Genomic DNA, 25,923 nt, shown 5'->3' with positions numbered 1-25,923 from the left:
TGTATGAAATTTGGATCTGTACGAAAACCTCCGTAATACTTTCTTCAATGTATGCAGCTATGATATAGAGGGGAAACAATGTCACTCTCCTCTGCTAATACAAAGTGCGAAAGATTAGATACCAAGTAAAGATGAAGTTCAAAAAGAAAATTCACATGCCCTTCTCATTCGTGGTTTGTGGTTCATCTCCCTGCAGAAGCATGTGAGTTTTCTTTCTGATCTTCATCTTCACTTGGTATCCATTCTTTTGTACTTTGTACAAACAAGCAGAGAGTGATATCTTTTCTCTAAATATGAACCTCCTTAGACACCCCCCTCCCCAGTAAAGAAGGAAAAGGTGATAGAAAGATTTACACGCTTTCTTTGGTGGATTTATGGGGAGGTTTCATGCCACTTCCTTCCTTAATTCTTTATGATTTTTCCCCTATTGCAGAATGAAAGATAGCGGCTTTTTTATCATTCATGTAAACAGGGCTTGAGATTAATTACCCTTTGGAAAAGTTTAACAAATTCATTAGAATTGGGAATCTTTTAATGAAAAAGGGGAGAAATCATTTTAATCGACAACAAAAAAGAATTTGTTTGTTGCATTTACATTCATTTGCTAGAATAAAAAATTACAACTCAAGCACATAATATACATTTTCAAAGGAATTAAGGAATCCCGATAGAAAGAAATGTATCCGAGACAAATTAAGACACATCCTCAAGCTCTTTGTATTACACACCCTTGCATCATTGAGGTCATTGATCATTTTTGTTGCACCACGGTCATTTTGAGCACACTAGGTCTAATTATTAGACCAGGACCTATAATTTATTGCAAATTCCGAATGGCAGCCTTTCTTTTTTTTATACTCACCGTTAGTTTGGTACGCTAACTCCTCGATGTGGGACTCCCTAAGGTAGCAATCTTTTTCTGTGGTCATGTCAATGTGTCTGTTGTACCCGTGTCAGGAAAGTTTCTGACAAGGATGAACCGGGAAATTGCAACACCTCTAAACATCCTTTGGTACTTTAGACGAATAGCTTATGGACCTGGGCTACACTCCCACCACTGAGGTATTTCAGGAGCATCTTCAAAGGCTACAGCAGTCCAATTAGGAATCACTGCCCTGATTAAGACTCTCGCTAATCCGGCATATATCAGACCACAGTATATGCCGTATTTCATTCAATCATAACACTTCACTCATAGTTAGAAAAACTGGTGGCAGATGGCAGCACTACACATAACAAGCATTCCGGAAAAACAAAAAAAACTTCACGTCAGGTTTCACTACACGTACACTCCCGCATGTACCGATTCGTTGGGGGTTCCGCGGGGGGGGGGGTGTGTGGGCGGGGTGCATGTGTGGTGTAGCAGTAGTAGGTAGGGCCTCCAAAAAATGGCTCTGGGATCCATGATGTTCTTAAGTCAGCCACCTCGTTGGGCAATTTGCCTGTTGTGGCGTTGTATTTGTATTACTGGAAATTAGTTGAAAAAGCCCTTGAATAATATAAACTTTTTGACACAGACATATTCCCCTTCTATGCTGGAACAAACCCACCTGAAGATTTTACGACACGTTGTTTGGAAATCACTGCATTAATTTGAAGCTGGCGTGGTTCTTTTGTTCGAACCTATGGTTCTCTCATCTCAGTGATCATATACCTGCGACCATGGCTCCCACAAGGGTAGGGCTCCAGGTCGGGGACAGTTACCATCATTTTTTGTTTTTTTACACTATAAATTCACCATAAAAGATCCCAGCCTAGGGGTCCTGTTCCAGGATGCGAGAGCCATGTTTGCGGCTCCCTTATCTATAGACCATTTACCGCTTGAGACTCTTGTTTTGGCAATCGCTTACCAGCGGCCCACTGTTCTGCTTATTCATGTCATCCATGGCAGGCTCTCTTGCGCAAGTAGCGTGTAAATAAGAAAAGTTAATTTCTACTAATCACCATATAGGAGCAGATCAATATCCTTGGCTCGGCACAATGCTCCCCCAGGAGCTGTAACACACACTTTGACAATCACCATCTTAAGCTTATTTTAATTTTATATAAAAAAAAATTAACACTATATTCACATTTTATCAAATTTAAGTACATCTCATCCATAATTCGTATTGAATATTGTTAAATCATAAAGAGCTTTGCATGAATGGAATTAATACAAACTTTTTCTAGACATTTTTCTTCTTTGCTGCACTGTTATTGTATTATCTTAAAACCTGAGCTGCCACATCTATTGCAAGAAATCAAAAGTATATATAACATGCAGTTTTTTTAGCTATAATAATACTGGAAAAAAATGACTCAATAAATGAAGCAAAATTCAATCACGAAAACACACAGGCAACAAACAGATTTTAAAAAAATCACTAGACGTAAAGAGATTCCATTACTAGCGAATTGCAAGCAGTTAAAAATAATGACCTTATCACAAGCCACAGTAAAAAATAAAAAGTATGTTCACATACATTGGCAAGACTCATGCGGCAAATGCACATATTTCTACTATTCACATAGTAGATGGTACAGTTTTTTAAACATAACTTTTCTATGTTGTTGTTTTTTGAACGATCAAAAGAAGCATGAATGTGACAAAGCAGTTTGAGATTAAAGTAAGAAGTAATTGAAAGTATTCAGTGAACGTTCACAACATTGAAACAAAATATTGCACAGCATGGCAGCGCTATTTTATACAGGATTTCTATTACATACATGCTTCATTGTTATTGTCTCGAAAATTTATATCTAGTCGTTTGCAAGGAAAAACCATCCTTATGAAATTATCATATAATGTGGGGATCTTTAGCGCTTCAGACATGGCAGGCCAAATTGAAACCTCTCACAAAGCCTGCGGGCCACCAGAATTTAGTAATGCTAAATGTCACTAATATGACACCTGCGCTCATGTAATTTATGACATCTTCATAGAAGGGACCCAGAGTTGAACAGGGACAAAAATAATTGAAGACTTATTTGTTCTAAAATTATTTCTTTTATTATCAATTCTGATTAGTTCTGAAGTAACTTTCTTCACTTATTCTGAAAAAGTTCGATTAAATTAATTAATTCTGAAATTTTAATTTTAATCTGATATCACTTTAAATGATTCCGGAATTATTAATTTCGGTAATTCTGAGAGAAATTATTTTCCTTCTGAATACATCTTGAAATCATTTCTTTCAACAATTATGAAATTATTTGTTTATTAATTGTGAAATAATTTCTATCAGAAATTACAAAATTATTTCTCTCATTGAGATTTATACGAGTTATAACTAATTCTGGAATTTGTTTAAAAAATTTTTCTTTTGGTAATTCAGAATTTTTATCAATTTCTCATTATCATCAATTATTTCTTTCATGTATTCTAATATTCTATTATCACCTTTTCTTTCATGTATATTCTAGAATTATTTTTCAGAAATTCAGAAATTATTTCTTTCGTGAATTCTAGAATTTCAGAAATTATTTCTTTCATAGAATTTCAGAAATTCCAAAATTATTTCTTTTATTAATTCCAGAATTAATCATTTCTCAATGTTTTCAACCATTTTCTAAAAATAACCAGTGGGCCACGACAAAAAACTCCGGGGGCATGCATTGAAGACCCCTGATATAGTGCATGGGTTTTCAAACTTTTTGCCGTTGCCTTTAGCTTCCAAAATCTCCATGCACCTCTCTCTTTCTATCAAGATAATGCTTGGGGGGGGGGGGAAATATTGCCGAATACCTTCAAAAATTCGGAAGTTCCCACGCTCTCCATGGGGCAACCTCTACAGTTTGAAAAACCTCTAATACATAGATTGTGGACTATTTTAGTTCTGTGTGGGTTGAAAATTTAATATACAGTGATGCTTTCACTATGGAAGATAATTAGTTCTAGAATCACATTCATTAGCCAAAATGTAATTTTCAATAGGTTTGAATAGAAAATAACTTAATTTTTTTTAAATTTAAAGGTAAGTTTTACGAAACACTAAAAAAGAGCACTATGAAAAAAAACTGACAGAAGGCAAAGATGAGAAACTTTGTGTATGATGAAGAACTTAAAGGAAAGGTCAGAAATTGAATATCTTTTAATTTTACGCTATTACTACTACTTAACCATACATGGAACTTGTACCTATTCTCTCTGTGGAATTTCTAACGAATCAATATATGCCGAAATATGAATGTTCTGAGTTACATGTGTGATCCCTAATAAATTTATGTTGTCAGAGTTGTGTTCTTGCTGGTGCTGCCATCTGTCTTTCATATTTTGAAGTGAAAATAGTAAATTTGTGACTTTTCATGTTATTTAAGTGTTGTGCTGAATGTCTATCTGCTCTCTGCGGAGAGACTTTTTTCGAATAGAAGACTGGCTGGTATTCACGCCTCAAAATTGTAAAACCAACTTCATTCAACCACTACTGTGCCGCCAATAGAGTTCAAACCTAGATCCTCATGATGAAAGGCCAGAACAATGCCCACATGACTGCACAGTAGAAAATTTTACACTGTGCACACAAGTTAGTTGGGCTCATAGGTAGTTTTTCCTGCCTTGGTGTGAGCTTTGAGGCGGATTTATAATTTTACTGCCTGTAGGCTATAGATTTGCAGCCTCTCTCATTCTTAGCTAAGTTTCTTGCTCACTCATTGCTCAAATTTGCCATCAGCTATAGCCTGCTTAGCCCCCCACCCTCACTGTGCCTCTGTCTCTAGATCACATTTTCAGTTACACAATGGCAGTCTCCTGCTCCCTAGGTCACTCTTCTGGTCGTTCACTGGTTCCTCATTCTTTGGTCACCCATATGCTTGCACACTCTTCTGGTCCCTTACTGACCCAGTTCCTTGATTTCCAGAAAGGAGCTGATTTATAGTTTTGTTATTCTTCCATTCTATTCTAATTTTCTCAACTGCTCATTCCTCAAATTTGCTTTTACCCCAGGCTAAAGCCCACTTAGTTCCCCCTAAATATATCACTGTGTGAGCTAAAACACACCTTCAATGTTCTGGATATGATTAGTTATAGTATGAAGTGTTAAATAAGATTTTGGAAATGTTTCATTTGGGTTAATGGGGTTTAACTAAATATTATCCATACATTACTCTGGAAGTATTTTCATATTATACATTGTAATATATCATAAAATACAAGTTACAATACACAGACGAAAAGCATCAAAGTAAGAATTCAAAATGAGATACTTGAGAGGAAATTATGGCTGAAATAGTTGAACATGAAAGACGTGAAAAACTACACAAATATATATATATATATTTTTTATCACACTGACAATCAATGCTATATTGTATAACACCTATGTACAAAATTTCCTAGAAAATAGAATATTCATTAGTTTGATCACACATTATACATTCAGCTAAGAGTAGAACGATGACAATATTTTGTGAATATGAGAAACAAACTCAAGTCTTGTAGCACAAAGCATACACTAAGAATCGGAAGGAAATTGAAGGAAACAGCAGATTTTGTTCATGCGTGGCTCAAATTACAAGTGAAAGGAACTTTATCATCCAAGACATTGAATTCATAACACATCAAGCACATAGATTACAACACATCAATCATTCAAAACTAGGCTAGAAATCGATACGATTTAAGAATATAAGAAACTTAGACAATCATTCTAATGTTTTCAAAGCTATTCTGAAAGAAGAAAAACATTCTCTACATTTTAATAAAAAAGAAAACGTTGAAATTTTTCACTCAAAAATCTGTGAAAATCTCAAATCTGAACACATTTAGCTTAACCGCCTTTACATACAAGCTTTTGGCAACAAATTTGGATGATCTCTATTTGACGAATCAGTGATAGATCTGATAATCATGTCCTAACCTAACTGCACACAAGGGGAAAGAAAAAAATAGAAGGGAGAAAAAATTAAAAAGGAAAAAAAAAAACCAGTATAATAGATAACTAGATAACAGTAGATTTTGCTTTTCACCCTCACCCTATATGTTCTTGTTTGCTCTTACATGTACAGTAAAACCAGTCCAAGTTGGACACCTACAATTTCGTTGAAATCTGCCCAAGTTACAGAGGGTGTCCAAGAAGTAGAGGTACAAAGAAATATTTTGTGGCATTATTAACCCCTTGAACTGCAATTTATTTTCGGGCAGCACTGCTCAGACATACAATTGCATGGCAAGCTGGACTCATCATTTCAGTTCAAGGGGTTAAGAGATTTTAACTAGTAGAGTATGACAAAAACAAAAAACTAACTATACTTGCAAGCATTAAACCTTTTGAATAGGTGTTAGAAAATAGCGTACAAAATATTTCTATTACTAACAATACTTTACAATGAATAAATATAAATGCATTAATTGAATATGTATTTTTCAGTGCAATATATATATATATAGCAGGTTGAAAAAATTCCCATTCTCTTTAAATTTTACTTGGTATAATCCAAAGTTCTGATTATTTTTCCAAACCGTCAATAACTTCTTTTTTTTTCAGTTCCGACGAAATGTCCACCAGAATGGGTTCTACAATGATCTGAGTAGGATTCAAGTACAACCACCCCGTACATTGAGGTGGTTGGAACAATGCTATCCACCAAATTCCTTAGAATCATGAAATTATGTTTATGGGGTGTCGGATTAATCATTTACGTAGGTGCCAATTTTTTAGCATTTTTCCTATTTTCTTATCTTTATAGAAAACTCCTAAAAATCCCTCAGCCTTTGCAATCTCGAAGTGCCAATGTTTCCTTGATAAAAATATTCTTCTTACAATGGTGATTGGGGTTGCCGATATGAGAGAGTTTTAAGAAGAACCCGAGATATTTCAGTATTGCCAAAATAAAGCAGACCAAGTTCGAGGAGGTATCTCTGAATTGCCGCTGGAAGGGTTAAGCAGCAACTCAATATCCAACCACTTACTATCCGTAGACATATCTTGATTAACATACATGGCCTTTTTCGTACTTCCCATATTCTATACAATTAAAGCTTCACACCTTTCCAATATATACAGACTTGACCATTCCCAAAAATTGAAACCCATCTTTGTATCTACAGACCGTTTAAAATTTAGTTTCTTTCCTCGAACAATAATCGATTGGAACAACCTTCCATAAAACATTATTGATTGTACAGCAGTTTCCGATTTTATTTGAAATATCAACCATCCCCTCTGTCGAATTTCACCACCACATTCTATTGTTTCAGCCTCGGCCAAGCAATATCGTATCAATAAATAAAAAAAATTGTTAGGCTTTTCGAGAACGTTTATCACAGAAATACAATTCCTTCACTCCCCGTGGAAACAAACATTTATGAACGTTCGAAAGCATCTTGCTTCGAAATAAAACTGACCACAGTTTAAAAAAATCTACACAAAAGAAAAAAAATACTGAAATACCCTTGTCCAAGTACTCTTAAAAGCAACAACATGGTTTTTTTTTTCAGATCTTAATGCTAAAATAGTTACAGCAGAACCTCTTGATAATGGATACCTGAGGGACTAAAAATTTTTTTCCGTTAATGGATAGTAAAATGCGTTGAATCCTGTCAAAAAAAGTATCCATTAACAGTGAGTACCCGATGTGAGAGGTTCCATTGTATCCATATACAGTCAGAACTCAGTTTCAGAACATCAATCACTTTCGATGCCACCATGCATATAATGTCAGTTTTTAACCATTAAACTGCGTAAATATTTAGAAATACACCTTTGCACACATGAGCAAGGAAAATATTTCCCCTCTTGTATTTGACCCACCCCCTGTAAGAAATAAATCCCTGAAAAGTGATGCAGTCGTGTACCGTGACAGGGCTTGACAAATCCCAGAAGCCATGACGACTAGAAAATCGGTATTGGCACTTAAAAATTATTTATGTGTGATTGTTAAATTAGAGTCTAAGGATAACAATTTTTTTTTTTATTTTGATTCCATTACATTACCTCTTTCAACATGGGAAGAAGTTGCAGTCGCCATTCATTGCAGAACAAAAAATCACATTCATTATGTATATGTAAGCTGCTGCAGTGAAAACGCACCAGGTTAGAAAATAATAAAATTGAAATATCAAAAACATGCACGCATCAACGTCAAACACAATTTTGGCAAACAAAAAACATATATTTTGTACATTTCTGAGGCGGGGACAGAGCTGACTTTGGACATAGTATTGGATCGAATGGTCTTTATAGTTTGTTATATTGGATGAGAAATAATGTGGGATGAATAGGAAAAAAAAATTGGGACTTATCGTACTAATCTTTATAATGGAACGGTCACAATAATGTATGGTTGTTATAAAGAGCATTGACTGTATTAAGTTCCAAAAAGTTGAAAAAAAAATATTACTCAAAACTGATTTTCTTGACCAAAATACCATTCTTGGCTCCCATGAAATTTGGTTGGACCCTAAATGTTTTTTTCACTTTGTCAAGCCCTCTACTATATTCTTGTCATATATTCATGACAGGAGCAATTTGAAGGTCACTGACTGTGTAGCTATAATCCGGATTCATTATTAAGTCAACCTGAACATGCAATCATTCTTATTCGGTGTCCGGGGAAGGAGGTGGGGTTGTGACAATACTGACTATACATTATGGTGATTCCAATGAGATAATGGCTTGATACGCTTCTGGAAAGAGGATCCTACTGCAAATGGAAAATAAAAAGAAGGAAAAAAAATCGGCAAAGTTATTAGATACACTCATAACTTTGGCAGTTTCAGCCTGATAAAAATCCAGCATCACTTCTATCTCGAAAACAAGCGCTGCATAAATTTACTATATTGCAGGGATTGATAAGTCAGGGAAAAAAATTTGGTGTCAAGCCAAACTTTTTTCCCTTTTTGAGAAGGATGGCCAAAATAATATTTTTAAAGGCTTTTTCCAGGACGTGGCGATTTTTTCCAATGCTGGACGAAACTGTGAGCATGAAATTCATCTCCAACAATTCACACTACTACTACTCTACTAAAACGAACATACACATTCCTCTGAGGAATTTACAATTCTCCAACAATTCACAACTTCACCAACTCTGGCCATATCGCTACATTGAAATTTACTGCCATTAATGAGATGGTTGGAAATGAAGGTGCTGTCATCTCAGTTTGTTAGGGAAGATATCTTATCAATATCCTCCCTCGGGTTCGAATCCGGGACTGTGACAGCAACCTTCACGGTGGTAGATGAGCATCTCACCACCACGCCACTCAGGCCCTCCAACAATTCACTGCCACGCAGTTCACCAAAAGAAAAATTCACCACAATGCAATTCACAGACATGAAAATTCATTGACAAAGTGACATAGGGAGAGAGTGAATGAGTCTAGGAGCGAGTCAGTGAGCGAGTATACAGGGTGTTTCAGAAAAACATCACCAAAATGAAAGGGCAACTCAGACATACCACAATCCAAAATCACAGAGAAACATATACGTGCAAATGCCATCCAGAGGAGCTACAGGGTGTCATTGCACCACACGCATTTAAAGCAATCCCAAACTTATGCAAGCACGTACACCCTGCAGCAAGCATGCGGTCACAATTCTGACAACAAATTTGTTATGGGACCACACTTACGCTCAGAACACACATTCTGGCATATACTTATTCATTTTAAATTCTGCAGAGGAATGTGTACGAGGTGGATGTATAGTAGCAAGCATACAATCCATGCAGCGTCAACGTAATGTGTGTGTCAGTACGTCTGGCAAAAACTTGGAGCATCTACTGTAGTAGTATTGTTCCAATTATTGTAGAAAGTTTCTTCATCATCCTTGTATAATGTATCATTTTTAATAACGTCTGCTGCTTCTGGATGGCGTTTACACACCCATGATCCTATGAGATTCCAGACCATTATCACATGCCTGAATCGCTCCTTCATTTTGGCGATGGCTTTCTTGAAACATCCTGTGCCAGTAAGCAAATGAGTCGAGGAGTTAGTGAGTGAATGAGTATGTAAGCGAGTAGTATATCATACATACAATATTCATAGTATAATAATTGTTGGCATTGAGTTTTTGAAAATCGATGGAAACGGTAACACAAATTCTAAAACTTTACAGCGTCATCCTCAGACTCAAATTTAGTCATTACTATACACATAGAAAATTTACAGGCACAGACGCTGATTTTTTAAAATTGTCAAGGTGACCCAGCACCTGGAATCTGTCTAGCCTTGCACGTTATTACACTATCGAATTGCATTATCATCTATATTACATAAATAAGTGACCAGAAGTTAAAAGAACACGCTTGGGGGGGGGGGGGGGAATCGATATGACGTGCAGACGGGAAAAACTTTTCCTAGTACAGAGCAATGGAATCAATGGCCATGCAGCGAGCGCCACACATTCAGCTATCATCCCATTCATTTGTCAAGAGCTAAAAATATAAATACTGCATTAGTACTGCACCGTACATACCCACAGAAAGAGAGAAAAAAACATCAATTTACACAAAATTGTTTGACAGCAAATGTCCAATACCATCAAGCTCGCCAGAGTTCTAAACTTCCCCCATGCAACTCGACAAAAAGAGATGAGCATTATGAGAAACATAGTTTATATCTACCGTTTTTACATTTAACCATCAAATCACATCGCATAATAATAAACGGTTTAGATCGTCTCTAACCAAATGAAAAAAGGGGGGATGCTCATAGCTGCGTGGTCATCGGCACTTTGGCACCTTCGTCATCTAGACTTTTCTCATCGATGTTAGTATCGGTAATCTCATAAACAGCACTGAGCTCGGTGGCATTTTTCAACCAATTGGAATCCTTACGACGTTTCTCCTGCACCGCTTGCCACCAGAGGGTGAAATCGGGATAGGCTGTTCTCAGCACCATCAAGATGGCCAAAATATTCTTGAGCAAGAATAGGGTGACATCATGGTCATACAGAGTCCATAAATACACCCGTATGCAGAAGTACGGGATGTTGACAAGGGTGAGATGCAAGATCTTGTACAGCAGCTGCAATCCCAAGGATCTAGCTTGTTTGCCGAATTCTGATTTACTCAGCTTGTACAAGGCGAGGGTAGGGAGGATGAAATTGATGCAGGAAAACCCCAAGATAGTGTTTTCCAAACTGAATGTGAGCACAAGCTTCGATTCGTTTGGGAAAAGTATACCCAGGAACGTGACGCTGTCAAAGATTTCGAACATTGTGGACGTTATCAGGAAGTAAATATATGCCTGGTGATCTGAATGAGGTTCAGCATCATTGTGGGTCTCGACCAGAAGAAGGAACACTACGGCCGATGAGGCAATGATCACTTTCAAGAGCTGCGGCCCGAAAGCTGAACCAGAATCTAGACTCTGAGCTATTTCCAACTTGAATAAAAGGATGACTTTTGCCGACAGAAGCATCGCGTAAAAACTCCAAACTACGTAGACTAGAGGAAGACTTCCAAATTTGGAAACTGGTGTCAGACTAGCGGTATCTGATTCTTCGGCTTTCCTCAATCTCATCTGTAAATTGTGAGCAGAAAAAAATAATTAGATTAACAATGCTAGTGCACAAAAACTAAACAACTAATGCACAAAAGCAAATGTTGATATCACAAAGTACAGGGTGATTACAATTGGGGGTGCAACTAGGGGGAGTAGGTAGATCAGGTGCCCCGGGCACTGGACCAGAAAGGGTGCAGAATTCACCCTTTAACTGCTTCTACATGGCAAGGGGAGCCAAAACACCGGCTTGCCCTGGGTGACAAAGTATCTAGTTGCAGCCCTGATTATAATTAAAGTTCCAGAGTAGTTTTTCTCAGAAACTGCTTATCCAAATACAGCCAAATTTTTAAGATATCTTGTGATGGGAGATTTATGAAACAAAAAAAAGTTCAATTTTCAACCACCAGGTGAAAAAATAGCACTTTACTATTGTATTTTATTTTCCCGTGTTTCGTACCACAAGTTTCAATGGAATAAATCTACTAGAACAGGTGCTACATAGGTCTGATTAGTTTCAGCATATACTGACACTGCTCAGACCAATGTAGCATGGGTCAGTATACTGACAATACTCCAACCTATCTATACATCTTCTGTTCTGGAGGACATATTCCATGGAAACTTTGTATATACGATATACGGACCATGGAAAAATGTAAAATACAATAATAAAGCGCCACTTTTTCACCTGGTGGTCAAAAATTAAACTTTTTTTGTTTCATAAATCTCTCTCTTGCGAGATATCCTAAAAATTTGGCTGCATTCGGATAAGCAGCTTATGAGAAAAACTACTCGGAACTATAATTAATCACCCTGTACGTCTTGGAAATTGATATTGCTCACAGTTATAAAAAATTAAAAAAAAATTTAAATAAAAAATTTTGAAATGTAGAAAATACATCAAGCAGATTGAAATTAAACACGGAAAGGTCTGTGAAGTTCACACATAACTGCAAGCTTGACAAGCATACATGCTCAATCTTTTTGTACAAGCATGCGCGAGCATCTGCACGATAATTTTGCATAACCATTCCGATTGTACAAGCGGCTTGAAGATTGAACAAATTTTGATCATGCTCAAACATAGGCTGGGAAATAAAGACTACCATGGCCACAGCTCAAAGTCCTGTTAGAGGGCGCTGCCATCAATAAAACAGCTTCAGGGCTATCTCCATTGTCCCACTTGGGAACCATTTACTGAAGTTGAGAGAGGCTACTAATGAATCTACTTCAGTGGCTCATGCCACAGCGCATGAAATAAGGAAGGCAGGGTCATGTCTCCAGTGGTGTAGGTGGTAGCCCAAAATGCAAGGGGTTTGCAACCCAATGCCCCCTGGCTTTGAGTCCTGGTGGAGACCAGATGACTTTTTTCCCCCGAGTTCACCTCTGCATAAAATCCAGAAAATATCTGTTTCTTTGATAGGCTGGAGAGTTCACCGAAAACAGTTTGGCACCTTATGACTGAGTGAGCACGTGATCAAATGCGTGAGTGAATGGGCAAGTGAGAGAAAGAGTGAATCAGTGAGTAAGAAAATGAGTGAGTAACTGAGCAAGTCAGAGAGTGAGTGAATGAGCAATTAAGCAATTCGGTGAGTGAATGAGCAATTAAGTAATTCAGTGAGTGAGTGAGCAACTGAGTGTGTGAATGATCATAAACAAGTGAATGAGGGGAATAAGCAAATGAGCAAGTGATCAAGTGGGAGAGTGAATGAGCAAATGAGCTAGGGTAATGTAGTTGCAAACATTACATTGCGAGGGACATGGCCCCCACATTCTGTAGTAGGACCCCTAGGCGGGGTTCTTTTACAGCCCTTGCCGGGTGAAACTTTTCACGGGCCCTTCTATAGTTAATTTATAGCCTGAAAAAGTAAAAAAAGATGAGAATTGTCCCAGACTCCGAGGCTAGAGTCCTGTCAGCTATGCCCATGTGGGGCCCATGGCGAGGGAACTAAAAAGTTAAGAGCGACTGCTAAATTCAGTCCAACTTGCTGGATGCAAAATTAAAAATGACTGTAGAACATGTGGCATAACAGCCCCTGGTTTATGTTTTTATTATGAATCCTTAATGTTAAGAGAGAATTCTCACCTTTTAGACCCAGGGACCTCTCAGCTACTGGAAACCACCAAAGGTCTCGATAGCGTTCCAGTATGGGTTAGTTTGTCTACTTAGTCTCTCGGCTGGAGTCTTCCAGTCATTAGACGAGGATGAGATTGCAGGTTGGGCTGCTGATGTCCCATCAAAATTAAACTCTCGTTAATGATTTCTTTTAGTTTGTAATTCTTTAAAATAGGTTCTCTCTCCTCCCGGCGGAAATATCACCTAAAGTCTCATTGGGGGTATTGTGTTTTTATAAGTCTGATATTGTATGCATAAATACCTTGTTTGCTGGCAGGTGGCCGCAGACATCCGTTGGTAAATAACTCCCCTTGTTCTTTTTTTATGATGATCTTTGCTGGTAATGTTGGGTGAACCTGGCCGGTACATCTGGCATGTTGCCAAATGGTTTTACAGTTTACAATAATATTTGTGAAAGTGAATGCAAATTGTATGGAAACGTATGTTACATGACGTGTTATTTTTCTTCTTGAGAAGAAGTGTTTCCCGTGTTCCAAGATTGTTTTGCTTATGATGTGTATAAGTACAGATCGAATTTGTTGGACGATTGCATTTCTTTACATCCCATTACTTTGTAAGTACTGTAGCACTACAGTTGTGCTTTAATGCATTTTCATATCGATTGATATGTAGTAAATTTTCATTTGAACTTTGGCTGAAAACTTTATCCCGAAAATGTTCAACTAAGAAAAGTTGTGTTCATGTCTCGGCAGGTCTGGAATTCGGTTTTATGTTGAGTTGCAACTAATCTACTGTGAGTTTTAACGATAGCCTTCAATGAAAGATGACGTGGAAATGTTTGAAGACTAAATCCCATAGTGCTAATGGAACTGATGATATCCTCTACTACACCAACTAGTAGGACCAATCCAGAAGACCCTCTGTCTGGTACTGATGCTAATCTCCCTCCATATAGCATCCATCGGTGTGCTTGAATATGACATCCAGTGGTCAACAACACTTTGGCTCTCCTATGTCACATAATCAGATCGATTCAGACGAGTCTCATCGACTTGGCCTTGCCAGGTTCGGGCATTCCTTCTCCAGAAGACGCCCGTTGGTGGTTTTGATATGACATTGAGTGGTCAACAATTGCATTGACATTCATATGGACGGTGGAGGAATTCTTCTAGATGTGCGACAACCGTCACAACTGACTTTCTAACAGATAAACACAATAATTAACAAGTGAATTTATTTGTGACATCTAATTTTTTTAAAAGTTATTAAAAATTTGTTAACACTTGCAAAGTATTATACTACGGAAATTATGTAGCCGTAAAGGTTATTAAAAGTGTTGAATAAATATCTTGTTGTGAAACATTGACTTTGGGTTATTTCCTTTTACTGTTGAATCACTTGAAGGATAAAAATGGGAATCAGGGGAGTGCATTGAACGGTCTAGTTAGCTTGCACTCATCGATGCTCCCTCATTATGCCGCTCACTTTCTCTCACCAGATCACCTACCCAGTAACTAGGTCTCTCATTAACTCACCTACCCATCCACCCCCTCACTTGCTCATTAATTTACTCATTGTCTCACTGACTGGCCCATTCGCTTATTCAAGCACTCTCTCACTCACTTCTGTCAAACTGTTCTTCGTGAATTTATCGTAAATTTCTTCAGTGTACAAACTACAGTAGCACTTGTGTAAGAATGCCTGTACTGTGTAAGAATAACAACTACTAATAGTTTTGCTGGCGATGGGTGGCAACAGGGATTACTGTTGATGTTTTTTGCCGAGCAAAGACCTGAGCTCAATGTGAACAATGTTCGATATTCATTTCTTTTATTAAAAATCTTAATATATTATATCTTTGATGTTATGTGTCATCATTTGTGTGATTTGAAGCCCATAACTGAGTTGTGGCGGAAAGAGAGTTATGCATGCTTGTCAAGATTGCAGTTACGTTTGTAGCCACTCTTACGCAATTCTAGGAACAGAATCTCTACACATGTGACTCATATATGTTCTGGGATGTGCTACTTTTCTGGCAAAGACAAATGAAGGCTTGTTGTGCATGTCTCAAAGTTATTATTTTTTTACATGAGCAGAATATGGAAATTATTATTTGGATGTAAAATAAATGCACTATAGACCATTTTTGAGTTGGCATGAACCCCCACAAACAAACAATAATGCAGTTCAACATATAGTGAAACCTAGCTAAATTGATACTCTGAATTATGATAAATCCCCCTACAATATTTTTTTCTTTGTCTGCAGAGTCAAGTTATATTGAGATTTCATTATACTTAATACTAGTAGCTATGTGTACATGAAAGACGGAATAAACATACTTAAGAAATATTACAAGCTACCAACAGCTGTACATCGAATAAATGCACAGCATATTTCATCTTTAAAGGATAAGAGAAGCTATTAACAGCTGTACATTGAATAAATGCACAGCATACTTCCCCTTTAAACGATACAACAAGCTATTAACAGCCGTGCATTGAATAAAAATGCACAATATATTTCATCATCAATGAATACGACAAGCTATTAACACAGCTGCACATCAAATAAATGCACAGCGTACTTTGTCTTTAAAAGATACAATAAACTATTAACAGCTGCACATTGAATCAATGCATGCTATACTTCGTTTTTAAAAGATACGACAAGCTATTAACAGCGTACATCATATAAATGCACAGCGTGCTTCGTCTTCACATACTTAGTCTCTAAAGGATATGACCAGCTATTAACAGTCATACATGGAATAAATGCACAGCATGATTTTTCTTTAAATGACACAACGGAACAGCTTTGATATAAGGGACATGCCAAGTATTTTGTCTTTAAAGGATACGACAAGCCATTAACAGCCGTGCATCGAATAAATGCACAGTGTACTTTGTATTTAAAGGATACAACAAGTGTACTTTGTATTTAAAGGATACAACAAGTGTACTTTGTATTTAAAGGATACAACAAGTGTACTTTGTATTTAAAGGATACAACAAGTGTACTTTGTATTTAAAGGATACAACAAGTGTACTTTGTATTTAAAGGATATAACAAGTGTACTTTGTATTTAAAGGATACAACAAGTGTACTTTGTCTTTAAAGGATACGACAAGCCATTAACAGCCGTGCATCGAATAAATGCACGACGTCCTAAAAAATAAACGCCCGTAGGTACCAACCTTCTTGTAGTGCCTATAGGATATGACAGCAGCGGCCATGAAGGCTATCAAGATGAGAAAATCAGCTAGGAACCAGAAGTACCAAGCCGCACTTCCACCGTTGTGGAGTATGAGGTAATAGTCCAGTATACTGCCCTGCAGTACGATTATCAACAACAGTGCCAAGCAGTCTATGACGTGCAACAGCAGCTTGCTGCTGCAGCGGTTGCGGGGACTAGTCTGTGTCATGTTGAATACCGGGTGAAACTGATCCGACAGGAATGAAAACTTGAATTGGGAATAAATCTTGGCTGGTGGTTTATTATGCACTCGGTATACACACAAACAAGCAATTTAATTACGATGTATACTCGGTAAGCGATCAGCAATTGATCATCCTTCACATTCAATAGCCGAACAACTAAAAAGTTCAATCAGCGATAATATATCTATCGCGATTTTTGAGCAATTTGAGAGAGAGAGATTGGCATCACCACCATCCACAAATACGATTTTTATCTCTTCATCCAATGCTGGTAATAAATAAATTGATGGACGTTGTTTGTTTATTGTTGTCACTAACCCTCTCATTGCTGCAGAAACTCTACCGGTTCGAATTGATCTTAACTTTAAGATGTTTTGATGAGGGGGGGGGGAGAAAGAAGTTTCATTAATTTTATTATTATACACACATTTTATTATATTTTTTGAGAGAATTACTTTGTAATATATTTCAATCATTTCAACTTTTTCCTTAGCTTGTTTTTTACTGACGAAAGAAAAAAAATGGTATTGGTTACATCCTGAAGTAACATAATTGACCATATTGTCTTGAGAAAAGTATGGGATACTGCAGATGGAATACCTGTTGCCATCTACACACATCGGTGGCAAATCATCAATCTTGATTTAAGTATGATAGCAGTTACGTTTTTTATTTGATAGATGACAGCTAAGTTATGATTCAAAATCAGTCTTTTGCATATGAACTTAAACAAATCAAAAATAAGAGTTTCTATGAAACCTCTGCTGCTATCTACATACATTGTTCAAAAACCGTTAACTAATTATAGTGACGGACTCGCGATGCGAGGATCCCGGTTCGAACCCCACAGTGGTGGTCGGCTGAAGTTGGTTTTCTGTGGTTCCCAGCTTCAAGGCGCAAATGCGAGCCGATCTCCCCGTTAAAAAGTCTCGCCACAGAGAGCAACAGTCCTACAACGATAAATCATTCAATCATAACACTTCACTCATAGTTAGAAAAACTGGTGGCAGATGGCAGCACTGCACATAACAAGCATTACAGAAAAAACAAAAACTTCACGTCAGGTTTCACTACACGTACACGCACATTCCCACATGTACCGATTCGTTGGGGGGCGGGGTGCATGCGTGGTGTAGCAGCAGTAGGTAGGGCCTATAAAAAATGGCTCGGGGATCCATGATGTTCTTAAGTCAGCAACCTCGTTGGGCAATTTGCCTGTTGTGGCGTTGTATTTGTATTTGTAATTTGGAGTTATAGCAGTTGTGTTTTATTTGATAGATGGCAGCAACATTGCTGTTTCTATGCAGTCTCTTGCACATGAATGTAATCGTAAACTAAATCATTTGGGAAAAAAAAAAGATTTTTTTTTTCTCTTCTATGCATGCAACGTAAGTCGAGTCAAGAAGAAAATTAAATAGTTTTCTGTTATTCCAGGATGTATGGTCAACGCATGATTTTATAACAAGTATTTGCGATAACTTTCACTAAAATACGAGGAACATCGTTGAGCAGTTCGTGTTCTAACTGCTGTGGGTGATTGAATGTGAATCCATTGCCGACCGATATTCCCAAAGGTATCTCAGGGTCACTGTTCAATTCCTAATATTCGGCCAAAAAATGCTCGCTAGTCGAATTATATTGAATGCACGTGGTGGAGTCTCCTCGCTAATGCGTGAGTTATTTTCGCACACGTGGTTTTTTTTTCCTTTATTGTGGAAATCCATGTAAGGTGACACAATTTGTAACTGCACATGGTGACGGCTTGTGTTTATTTTCTTTTTAAATATCCTAAAATAAATGTCCCTTGATGTCAATACTTGACATGTTTAAAGGATTTCAACAATCTAATCTCAGAGAGATAGATGGCATTTCCTCACCCCGAAATATCAAGGGAACAGTTATTTTCCGAATATTATGCTGAGGTGAACTCTGAAAGAAAAGTTATCACGTCTCCGCCGGGACTCGAACCCAGGTCCTCTTGCATTCCGGGCAAGCATGCTACCATCTACACCACTGGAGACATGACCCTGCCTTCCTTATTTCACGCACTGTGGCGTGACGCGCTGAAGTAGACGCATCAGTAGCCTCTCAACTTCAGGAAATCGCCACCCCCCCCCCCTACCGGGCGGGACGGTTTTGAGAGATAGATGGCTTTTTCTCAGCCCGAGATATCAAGGAAAGTTATTTTACAAATATTATGCTGAGGTGAACTCGGAAAGAAAAGTCATCACGTCTCCGCTGGGACTCAGTGCCTCACACCACAGTGTGTGAAATAAGGAAGGCAGTCTCTCATGTCTCCAGTGGTGTAGATGGTAGCATGCTTGCCCGGTATGCAAGAGGGCCTGGGTTCGAGTCCCGGCGGAGACGTGATAACTTTTCTTTCAGAGTTCACCTCAGCATAATATTCAGAAAATAACTGTTTTCTTGAAATCTAATCTCAGTAAATTGTGCTTCCAGCAATTAATATAAGATAGGATGGTGCATACACACGGCCGCAGCTAGATGCCGGGGCAGGCAGGCATTGTGGCACCCGTTTGTAATGTGATAGAGGTGTTTGAATGGTGAAATTGGCTCTTCCCCTCTGGTACAGTGCCCGGGGCACCAGACCCTCCTGTCCTCCCAGTTGTGGCCTGTGTATGTAAACCCGGCAAGTTCTACCTTTGTGTATGGGCATGTAAACATGGATGCATTGTCATGTTGGGAATAATAAGACCTAAATCATACATGCTCAATGCGTGGCCTGCAGGCCTACTGTGGTCCTTAGCCTCAAGCCTAATTCTGTAAAGATGAGTTAAATTGATGCTCTTACAAGTATTGTTTGGTTGAAAAGTAGCCGTGCATAGTATATTATTTTAAATTTTCTCGTGCTGCTATTTCAAAATTTCGTAACAAATTGAAAAGCGAGAATTATTCAGTTGTCACCCGTGACAGATTACCGAACCATTAGCGTAACCCATGAAAGATTACAAAATTCTTTAAATGGCCCACAGCACATTTACAGATGACGTGAGTGACCCATGGAAGGCATTATTTAAGTGACCAGCGATACATTTTCAAATCAAAGCTGTGGGCGCACAGCTACCAAAAGAGCTATATTGGTTCCAAAGATGTACGTCATACCTGTCTATAATGATACTCAAGGGACCTAGAAAATATTGTTATAGACAGGTAATCATTATACACAATTTGAGCATTTGTGCTGTTTCCTATTAAATAGGAAGGAACAGCTATATCAAAGCAGGATTGAAACTACAACAGCTAGTATGTAGAAAATTAAAAATGGAAATATAGATGTACGACCTGAGAGAAAAATCCTAAATGAGACATTCCAACAAGACAACTGAATGTAACATACTGGGAAAAATGGTACACCCACGATACAATGTGTTAGTGAACACAAACGAAAAATAAGCTCTCAAATGCTAACAGCTCATTTAACTCAAATACCGCTCGCCTATTAAAAAAGCCTATTATTACTAGCAACCTCTGGGAAGTAGGTGACGTCATCTTCAGACGATATCCAATAGGGAAAAATGGAAGTGAACATAGCCCGAAGAAACTCTTAACAGAAGAAAATGGTTGACCATTGCCTATAGGCAAGAAAGGAAATCACCGAAAAAAAAAAAATGTTTAGATAAAAGGGATTATACTATAGCTGTGTTCCAATATATAGGAATTCCGCTGGGACCAAAGAAAATATTATAGGCTAGTCTTATTGTTATAGACAGTATTGCTATACAGTGGGGTTCACAATGCAGCCTTTCTAATTAATCGTCTGCCGTTGAAGTATAGTTCCAATTTCAAAAAATGCTCAAAGACGTTTTAAAAACAATACCCTTTACCAGTTGTGAGAGTGAAAATACAGTAGGTAACAAAATCTAAATTCTTATACGGTCATCCTCCTGTCCTCTAACTTCCAATTAGAAAGTTGTTGCTGTCTCTCCTGAGTCAGACGGAAAAGAAATTAAAGTTTTTAAAGCACAATATTTGCTGAGATATTCAAATTCAAAAATTGGAGAGAAGTTTGGAAAGGACAAGGAGCATTGTCCATCAGTTTTTGCTGTTCTTTCATAACATTTCTCCGATTTTTGAATTCATATATCTCTGTGAATATTGTACTTGCAAACTTGGAATTTTTCTGTTGGCCTGAGGAAATACAGGGCAACGACTTCCTGATTGGAAGTTAGAGGAGGGAGAGGAACGTATAAAATTTAGATTTTTCTATTTTGTGGCACTGTATTTTCACTCTCAAAACAGGTATAGGGTAATTTTTGAATGCCTTTTGAGTATTTTCAAACAATAACCATATCTTTCTGAGACGGATGGTTGATGAAATAAAGGCCATATTTGCACTTACAGGACATGCTGTATATTCAGGTATTTATTTTAGAGTTATCATAATGAGTCGCATTCACATTTGTAGTGGGGAACGAACAGAATGAAACAAGTCGTATTTCTGAGGGAAAAGATAAAACGTAGTAGAGGGGAGGCAGAATCCTGAGACATTTCGAACAATTTCTTTTCATGGTAAAGTGAACCGTGCTCTTGCTTATTCTTTCTTCATTTTTGTTGCTCTATCCTCCCCCCCCCCACGCCATTGAATGTGTGAATGAGTACGTATATTTTTTCAATGTGGATTTAGATTTTATTTAATTTGACAAATTTTATTTCGTGGGACATTGTAGGTAGCACTCCGAAGACGAGGTCGTCTTCTAGTTATGTTCCTGACAAATACAAGCCAGCTACTCTCGATGATTGTCCGGTGCCATCTGGAAGTTGGGAGGAAGGTTTCAAGAAAAAACAGTTCAGTTATAATCTGATTCTTGGCTTTGGTATTGCTTTCTTCGGGACCACCGTACTCATTGTAAGTACACAAGTTTTGTGCTGAACCGTATCAAATTACCACACAATTTGCAAACACCACTTGTCAATAATCCTTAGAAGGCCATCTACTAACACACCACCCTTCTAGAGGGAAATTTCAGTTTATATTGGATCCACTTACATGTTGTTAAGGGGCCATTCAAGTATTACGTAAGCAGATTTTCAGCCATTTTTGACCCCCCCCCCCCGTCAGCAAAATTTTGTCAGCAGCTTAGAATATTTCATATCAAAAAGGGGTGGTTGATGTAAGCAACCTTCAAACCCCCCCCCCCCCATCATCAAAAGTCAGCAAATCCAAAACCCCTTCTCCCCACGATGCTGATGTAATACTTGAATGACCCCTAAGTGTTTAGTAACCCCCCCCCCCCCTTAACATTACCCTTCTCTACAGCCAAATATTAATTTCCTTGGGAGGGGGGGGTCAGCATATTTTTGGCTATTTTTGACCCCCTTGTCTACAAAATTTTGTCAGCTCTGCCCCGTATCTCCAACCGCATATTGGGAACAGAGACATGTGCGGGAAGGGCATAGGGAGCTTGTCCCTCTCCCAAGACAATTAAAAATATTGTTTTTTTGATGAAAAATATAGTTTTTTTTAAAATATTGAAAAAAAATACCTTTATGTGCTGTTATAATCAATTTCTGTTAGTTTCAATGCTATTTAGCGCCTTTGCAATTGGCAAGAAATTTGGATGCTCTATATTTGACGAATCCTCAATAAATATAGTAATTTTGTCCTAACCTAGGGCCTACCCGCTCGTTAGGAAAAGGGAAGAAAAAAACAAATATATAAAAGAGTAAGACAGTATAAAAGATGAAGTGATGATAATGTAGGTACAAAGTTGGATTTCTTTTCATCCTCACCCTACCTGTTCTCTTTCAATCTTATGAGAAAGATACATCATATATGAAGGAGAAAAATCAGTTTCAGGGTGTACAAAAAAAGCAAAAGGAAAAAATAAATTATAAGGTTGCAACAAAGCTCCTCGGAATGATCAGGAGAGAGGACAGAAAACAGAGTGAACTTGTTTGAACTCATTCCACTGGCATTTGGATGCAATATTACGTCCTTTCATCGTAAAGCAGTTAAATGCTGATAACTCAATTTCTTAAGGACGTCATTGTGACACCCCCCCCCCCCCCCCGCAAGCTTTTTGTGCTCTCTCCAAAGATCATTCATGCACAAGCCGAATCACCACCGCCTTACACTGTTGTAGTGAACTCGGCTGTGTATGCATGGGGTATCATTTTTCACATGATTATAGGCTCAAACACACTATATGTTTTTAGTTTGTGTTTTAAGTTTATTAATTAATGGAATGGCATAGATTGCCATTGCTAGTTGGTGTGAAGTACCGAGCATTGAGCTCTCGTTCTTCATCATGTTTTCTTTAAATTTCAGAGATGTTAATCAGGTAATGGCAAAAAAAGACAATTATTTAAAAACAGCATTTTAAGTAATTTGAATTTATTCCTTTCTCTTTCGGGCTGTTATTCTTGGTTCCGGGCTTCTTTGAAGCAGGCATTCTGTCCACTACTGTGGTGGACATCTTTGGTGCAGTTTTCGACAAGTGAGGAGATAAGTCTACCTGAAGATGTCTACCGCAGTATTGGACAAAACGCCTGCTTCAGAGAAGCCTGGAACGCAGCATGATAGCCCGAAAGATATGAACTTCATTATAAACTCCGGCCATGAAAGCCTGCCTTCTCTTATTGTGGTTGTTTCTGGTCTCAACTAGCCAATGATTACCAATTTTTTTCGTGCACAAGGTTGGCTCACACCATGCATGGTCAAATTTTTCCAGAGGAATAGTAGATAAATACACCAGTAGAGATGGAAAATTCTCAAGGAGAATATTCGAGAATATTCTTAATGAGAATATTCCCTTGTTATTTATAATATAGTTATATATAATATATCCTTAACAATATTCTCTGGAAGGACTACTTTCATAAATTACTGAGGAATATTCTTATAGAAAATAAGAATTATTCTGAAGTTGTTAATAAAATAGTCCTTCCAGAGAATATTACCCTCAATGAGAATATTCTTCAGTTACCAAAATCTTACAAGAAAGAGTATTATCAAGAATATATGTAATATGTATTATAATAAATAATCTCGATAAATAACTTGAGAATTATTATTTTTGATAAGAACATTCTCTAGTAATTTATAATAGTCCTTTGAGAGAATTATTCTCAAGAATATTCTCTGTCCCCGTCTCTCTTCCTGTTAAGAAGATGGGAATAGTGTAGACCACAATATTAAAATTTGAAAGCAAGAAAATTAAACTAATAAAGCTGAATTGCATAACTTCCAAAGAAATGAGAGCGATACAGAATTTAAGTGTGTGCATTCAAAAAGAAAACAGTTCTGTATCTTAGAATGAAGGTGATTATATAGGAATAGCTTCCTTTATCAATCAACTTTGGTTTAATTTCTTTTGTGTTGTGAACTTATTTCTGAAAATTTATCAAATTGTAAAATAATTTTTTAAGGTTTTAATCTAAAGATTTCTAAAATATTTATAACCAAACTTTCAAAAACCTCATCATGATTGAAGAATATTCTCAAACTAAAAGTTGTCATTGGGGGGTGATTATACCAAAAATTATTTTGTTGTAAATGTTTCAGGCAATGAGAACTGATTTATATTTCACAATATAAACAAAATTAGTAGAAAAATTTAAATTATTTAAAAGAGAAAAATTAACATTCTCGATTATTCTCCAATTTTCAAATCTAGGAGAATATTCTTCGGTTGTTAATTGTCTAAAATTGTTTTCAGGAGCAATCGTTTCTTTTCTTGTTCTGTAAATCATCACAGCCCCTGTTATCTTGTCTACATCATGTAGGAGCATAGGTGGTACAGAAGTGGGAGGGGGGGGGGGTGATGATTACCCCATTCACAGAAAAATTGTGTTCTAGGCATAGGTGGAAGGCAAAAGTAGACAATCCCCCTCAATCACTAATACCCTCTATTATGAACTGCCCCCACCTCGTTCGAAGAGCATGTATTCGCTAATGTATGGGAGTCCAACAAATCACTTAAGGACGACATGTGGAGTGGACACAAAACAGTTTAGCCAATACCCCCCCCCCCCCTCATAAGTAAGACGGGGATGGCATATAGAGGACTTATCTATAGGAATATTAGTTTAGGTACCAACAAACGACAGATGGTTTTCTTGTTGACTCATTCTAGCATTCCTAGTAAAGATTTAATTATGAATATTTCATACTTTTATAAAGGGTGGTTGATAACATAGTAATCATTCAACCCCCCATCATCAAAAGTCAGCAAATCTGAACCCCCCCCCCCTCGATGCTGACATACTATTTAAATGGGCCCCCTCCTATAATAAAAGTATGCATTTCAAATCCTTGATTAATGGTCACTTCTCTTCTACAAAAGAAATATCCAGTGTCCGCAACAGAGGGTGTTTATTGAACTATAATATTCATGGATGGAAAAGAATTGAAACGATTACACTTTGCTGTATTTGATTCTTCCCGAAGTAGACCCGAGAGCATATACTCATGATTTTGCTCTGTTGGGATTGATAATTATGTGTTAATGATTTATCCCCCTTCTATTCAGCTGCTAATTTTTTTTTTCCTTCTGTAGGCTAAACAGTCTGGTCTCTTCTTTTTCAATCTTACACCGAAACTCCCAAGCGAGGAATAGCTGAAGTAGTCTGGTCTATCTGCTGTGTTGAAATATGCTGGTGATTCGATCGCATTGATGATGCAGACTTAGATTGTGTATAATTTTTTTAGTATATATTTAAACAGAAATAAAATGTCGTTTTTTCCCTCGAGTTTTTTTTTTGTTTGAAAATTTATAATTGGAATCGACCTATATAACTCCTTAAATTTGGTGTTCTCCTTTGATATATATGTGATTAGTGAAGAGTAGGGCTTTGCAAATCCCAGGTTTCAATGGCGATTAAAAATTATATTGACATCTAAAATTTCCTACGTGTAATTACTAGCTCAGGCAAAAGAGATAGGCTGGGCTCTTAAAATATTTTGTTGGTGCACAGATTTTTTTTACTCAAGCCCCCCGGGGGGGGGGGGGGAGCA

The 25,923-nt window shown here is 37.4% G+C and overlaps 1 protein-coding gene, 1 long non-coding RNA gene and 1 other non-coding gene across 3 annotated transcripts; 1 reads left to right on the top strand and 2 right to left on the bottom strand.

The window, feature by feature from the left end:
• Nucleotides 1-2,337: 2,337 nt before the first annotated feature.
• LOC149089114 (uncharacterized) lies at nt 2,338-17,262 on the bottom strand. The gene is made up of 2 exons (XM_089237258.1): nt 16,706-17,262; nt 2,338-11,449 (listed from the first exon to the last, which is right to left on the bottom strand). Exons 1-2 carry the CDS (start codon nt 16,931-16,933, stop codon nt 10,634-10,636), a joined length of 1,044 nt encoding a protein of 347 aa, XP_089093384.1. The 5' UTR covers nt 16,934-17,262; the 3' UTR covers nt 2,338-10,633.
• A 1,200-nt stretch (nt 17,263-18,462) lies between these two features.
• On the top strand, nt 18,463-25,658 carry LOC149089112 (uncharacterized). The gene is made up of 3 exons (XR_016193342.1): nt 18,463-18,621; nt 21,635-21,813; nt 25,466-25,658. It is a non-coding gene; the product is annotated as an uncharacterized LOC149089112 (long non-coding RNA).
• Nucleotides 18,897-18,970, bottom strand: TRNAS-GGA (transfer RNA serine (anticodon GGA)). Its single transcript has one exon. It is a non-coding gene; the product is annotated as a tRNA-Ser (tRNA).
• Nucleotides 25,659-25,923: the final 265 nt, after the last annotated feature.

The sequence above is a fragment of the Pholcus phalangioides genome, unplaced genomic scaffold (genome assembly GCF_987345545.1).
Source record: "Pholcus phalangioides strain wild (caught in Gottingen) unplaced genomic scaffold, Ppha-v1.0 ptg000002l_1, whole genome shotgun sequence".
NCBI lineage: Eukaryota > Metazoa > Arthropoda > Arachnida > Araneae > Pholcidae > Pholcus > Pholcus phalangioides.
This window is presented reverse-complemented; position numbering and strand designations above follow the sequence as displayed.

Coding starts and splice junctions, on each gene's coding strand:
- LOC149089114 (XM_089237258.1), bottom strand. CDS start 16,933: ATGACACAGACTAGTCCCCGCAACCGCTGCAGCAGCAAGCTGCTGTTG. Junction 11,450..16,705: donor CCTATAGGCACTACAAGAAG/GTTGGTACCTAC, acceptor CACAATTTACAG/ATGAGATTGAGGAAAGCCGA.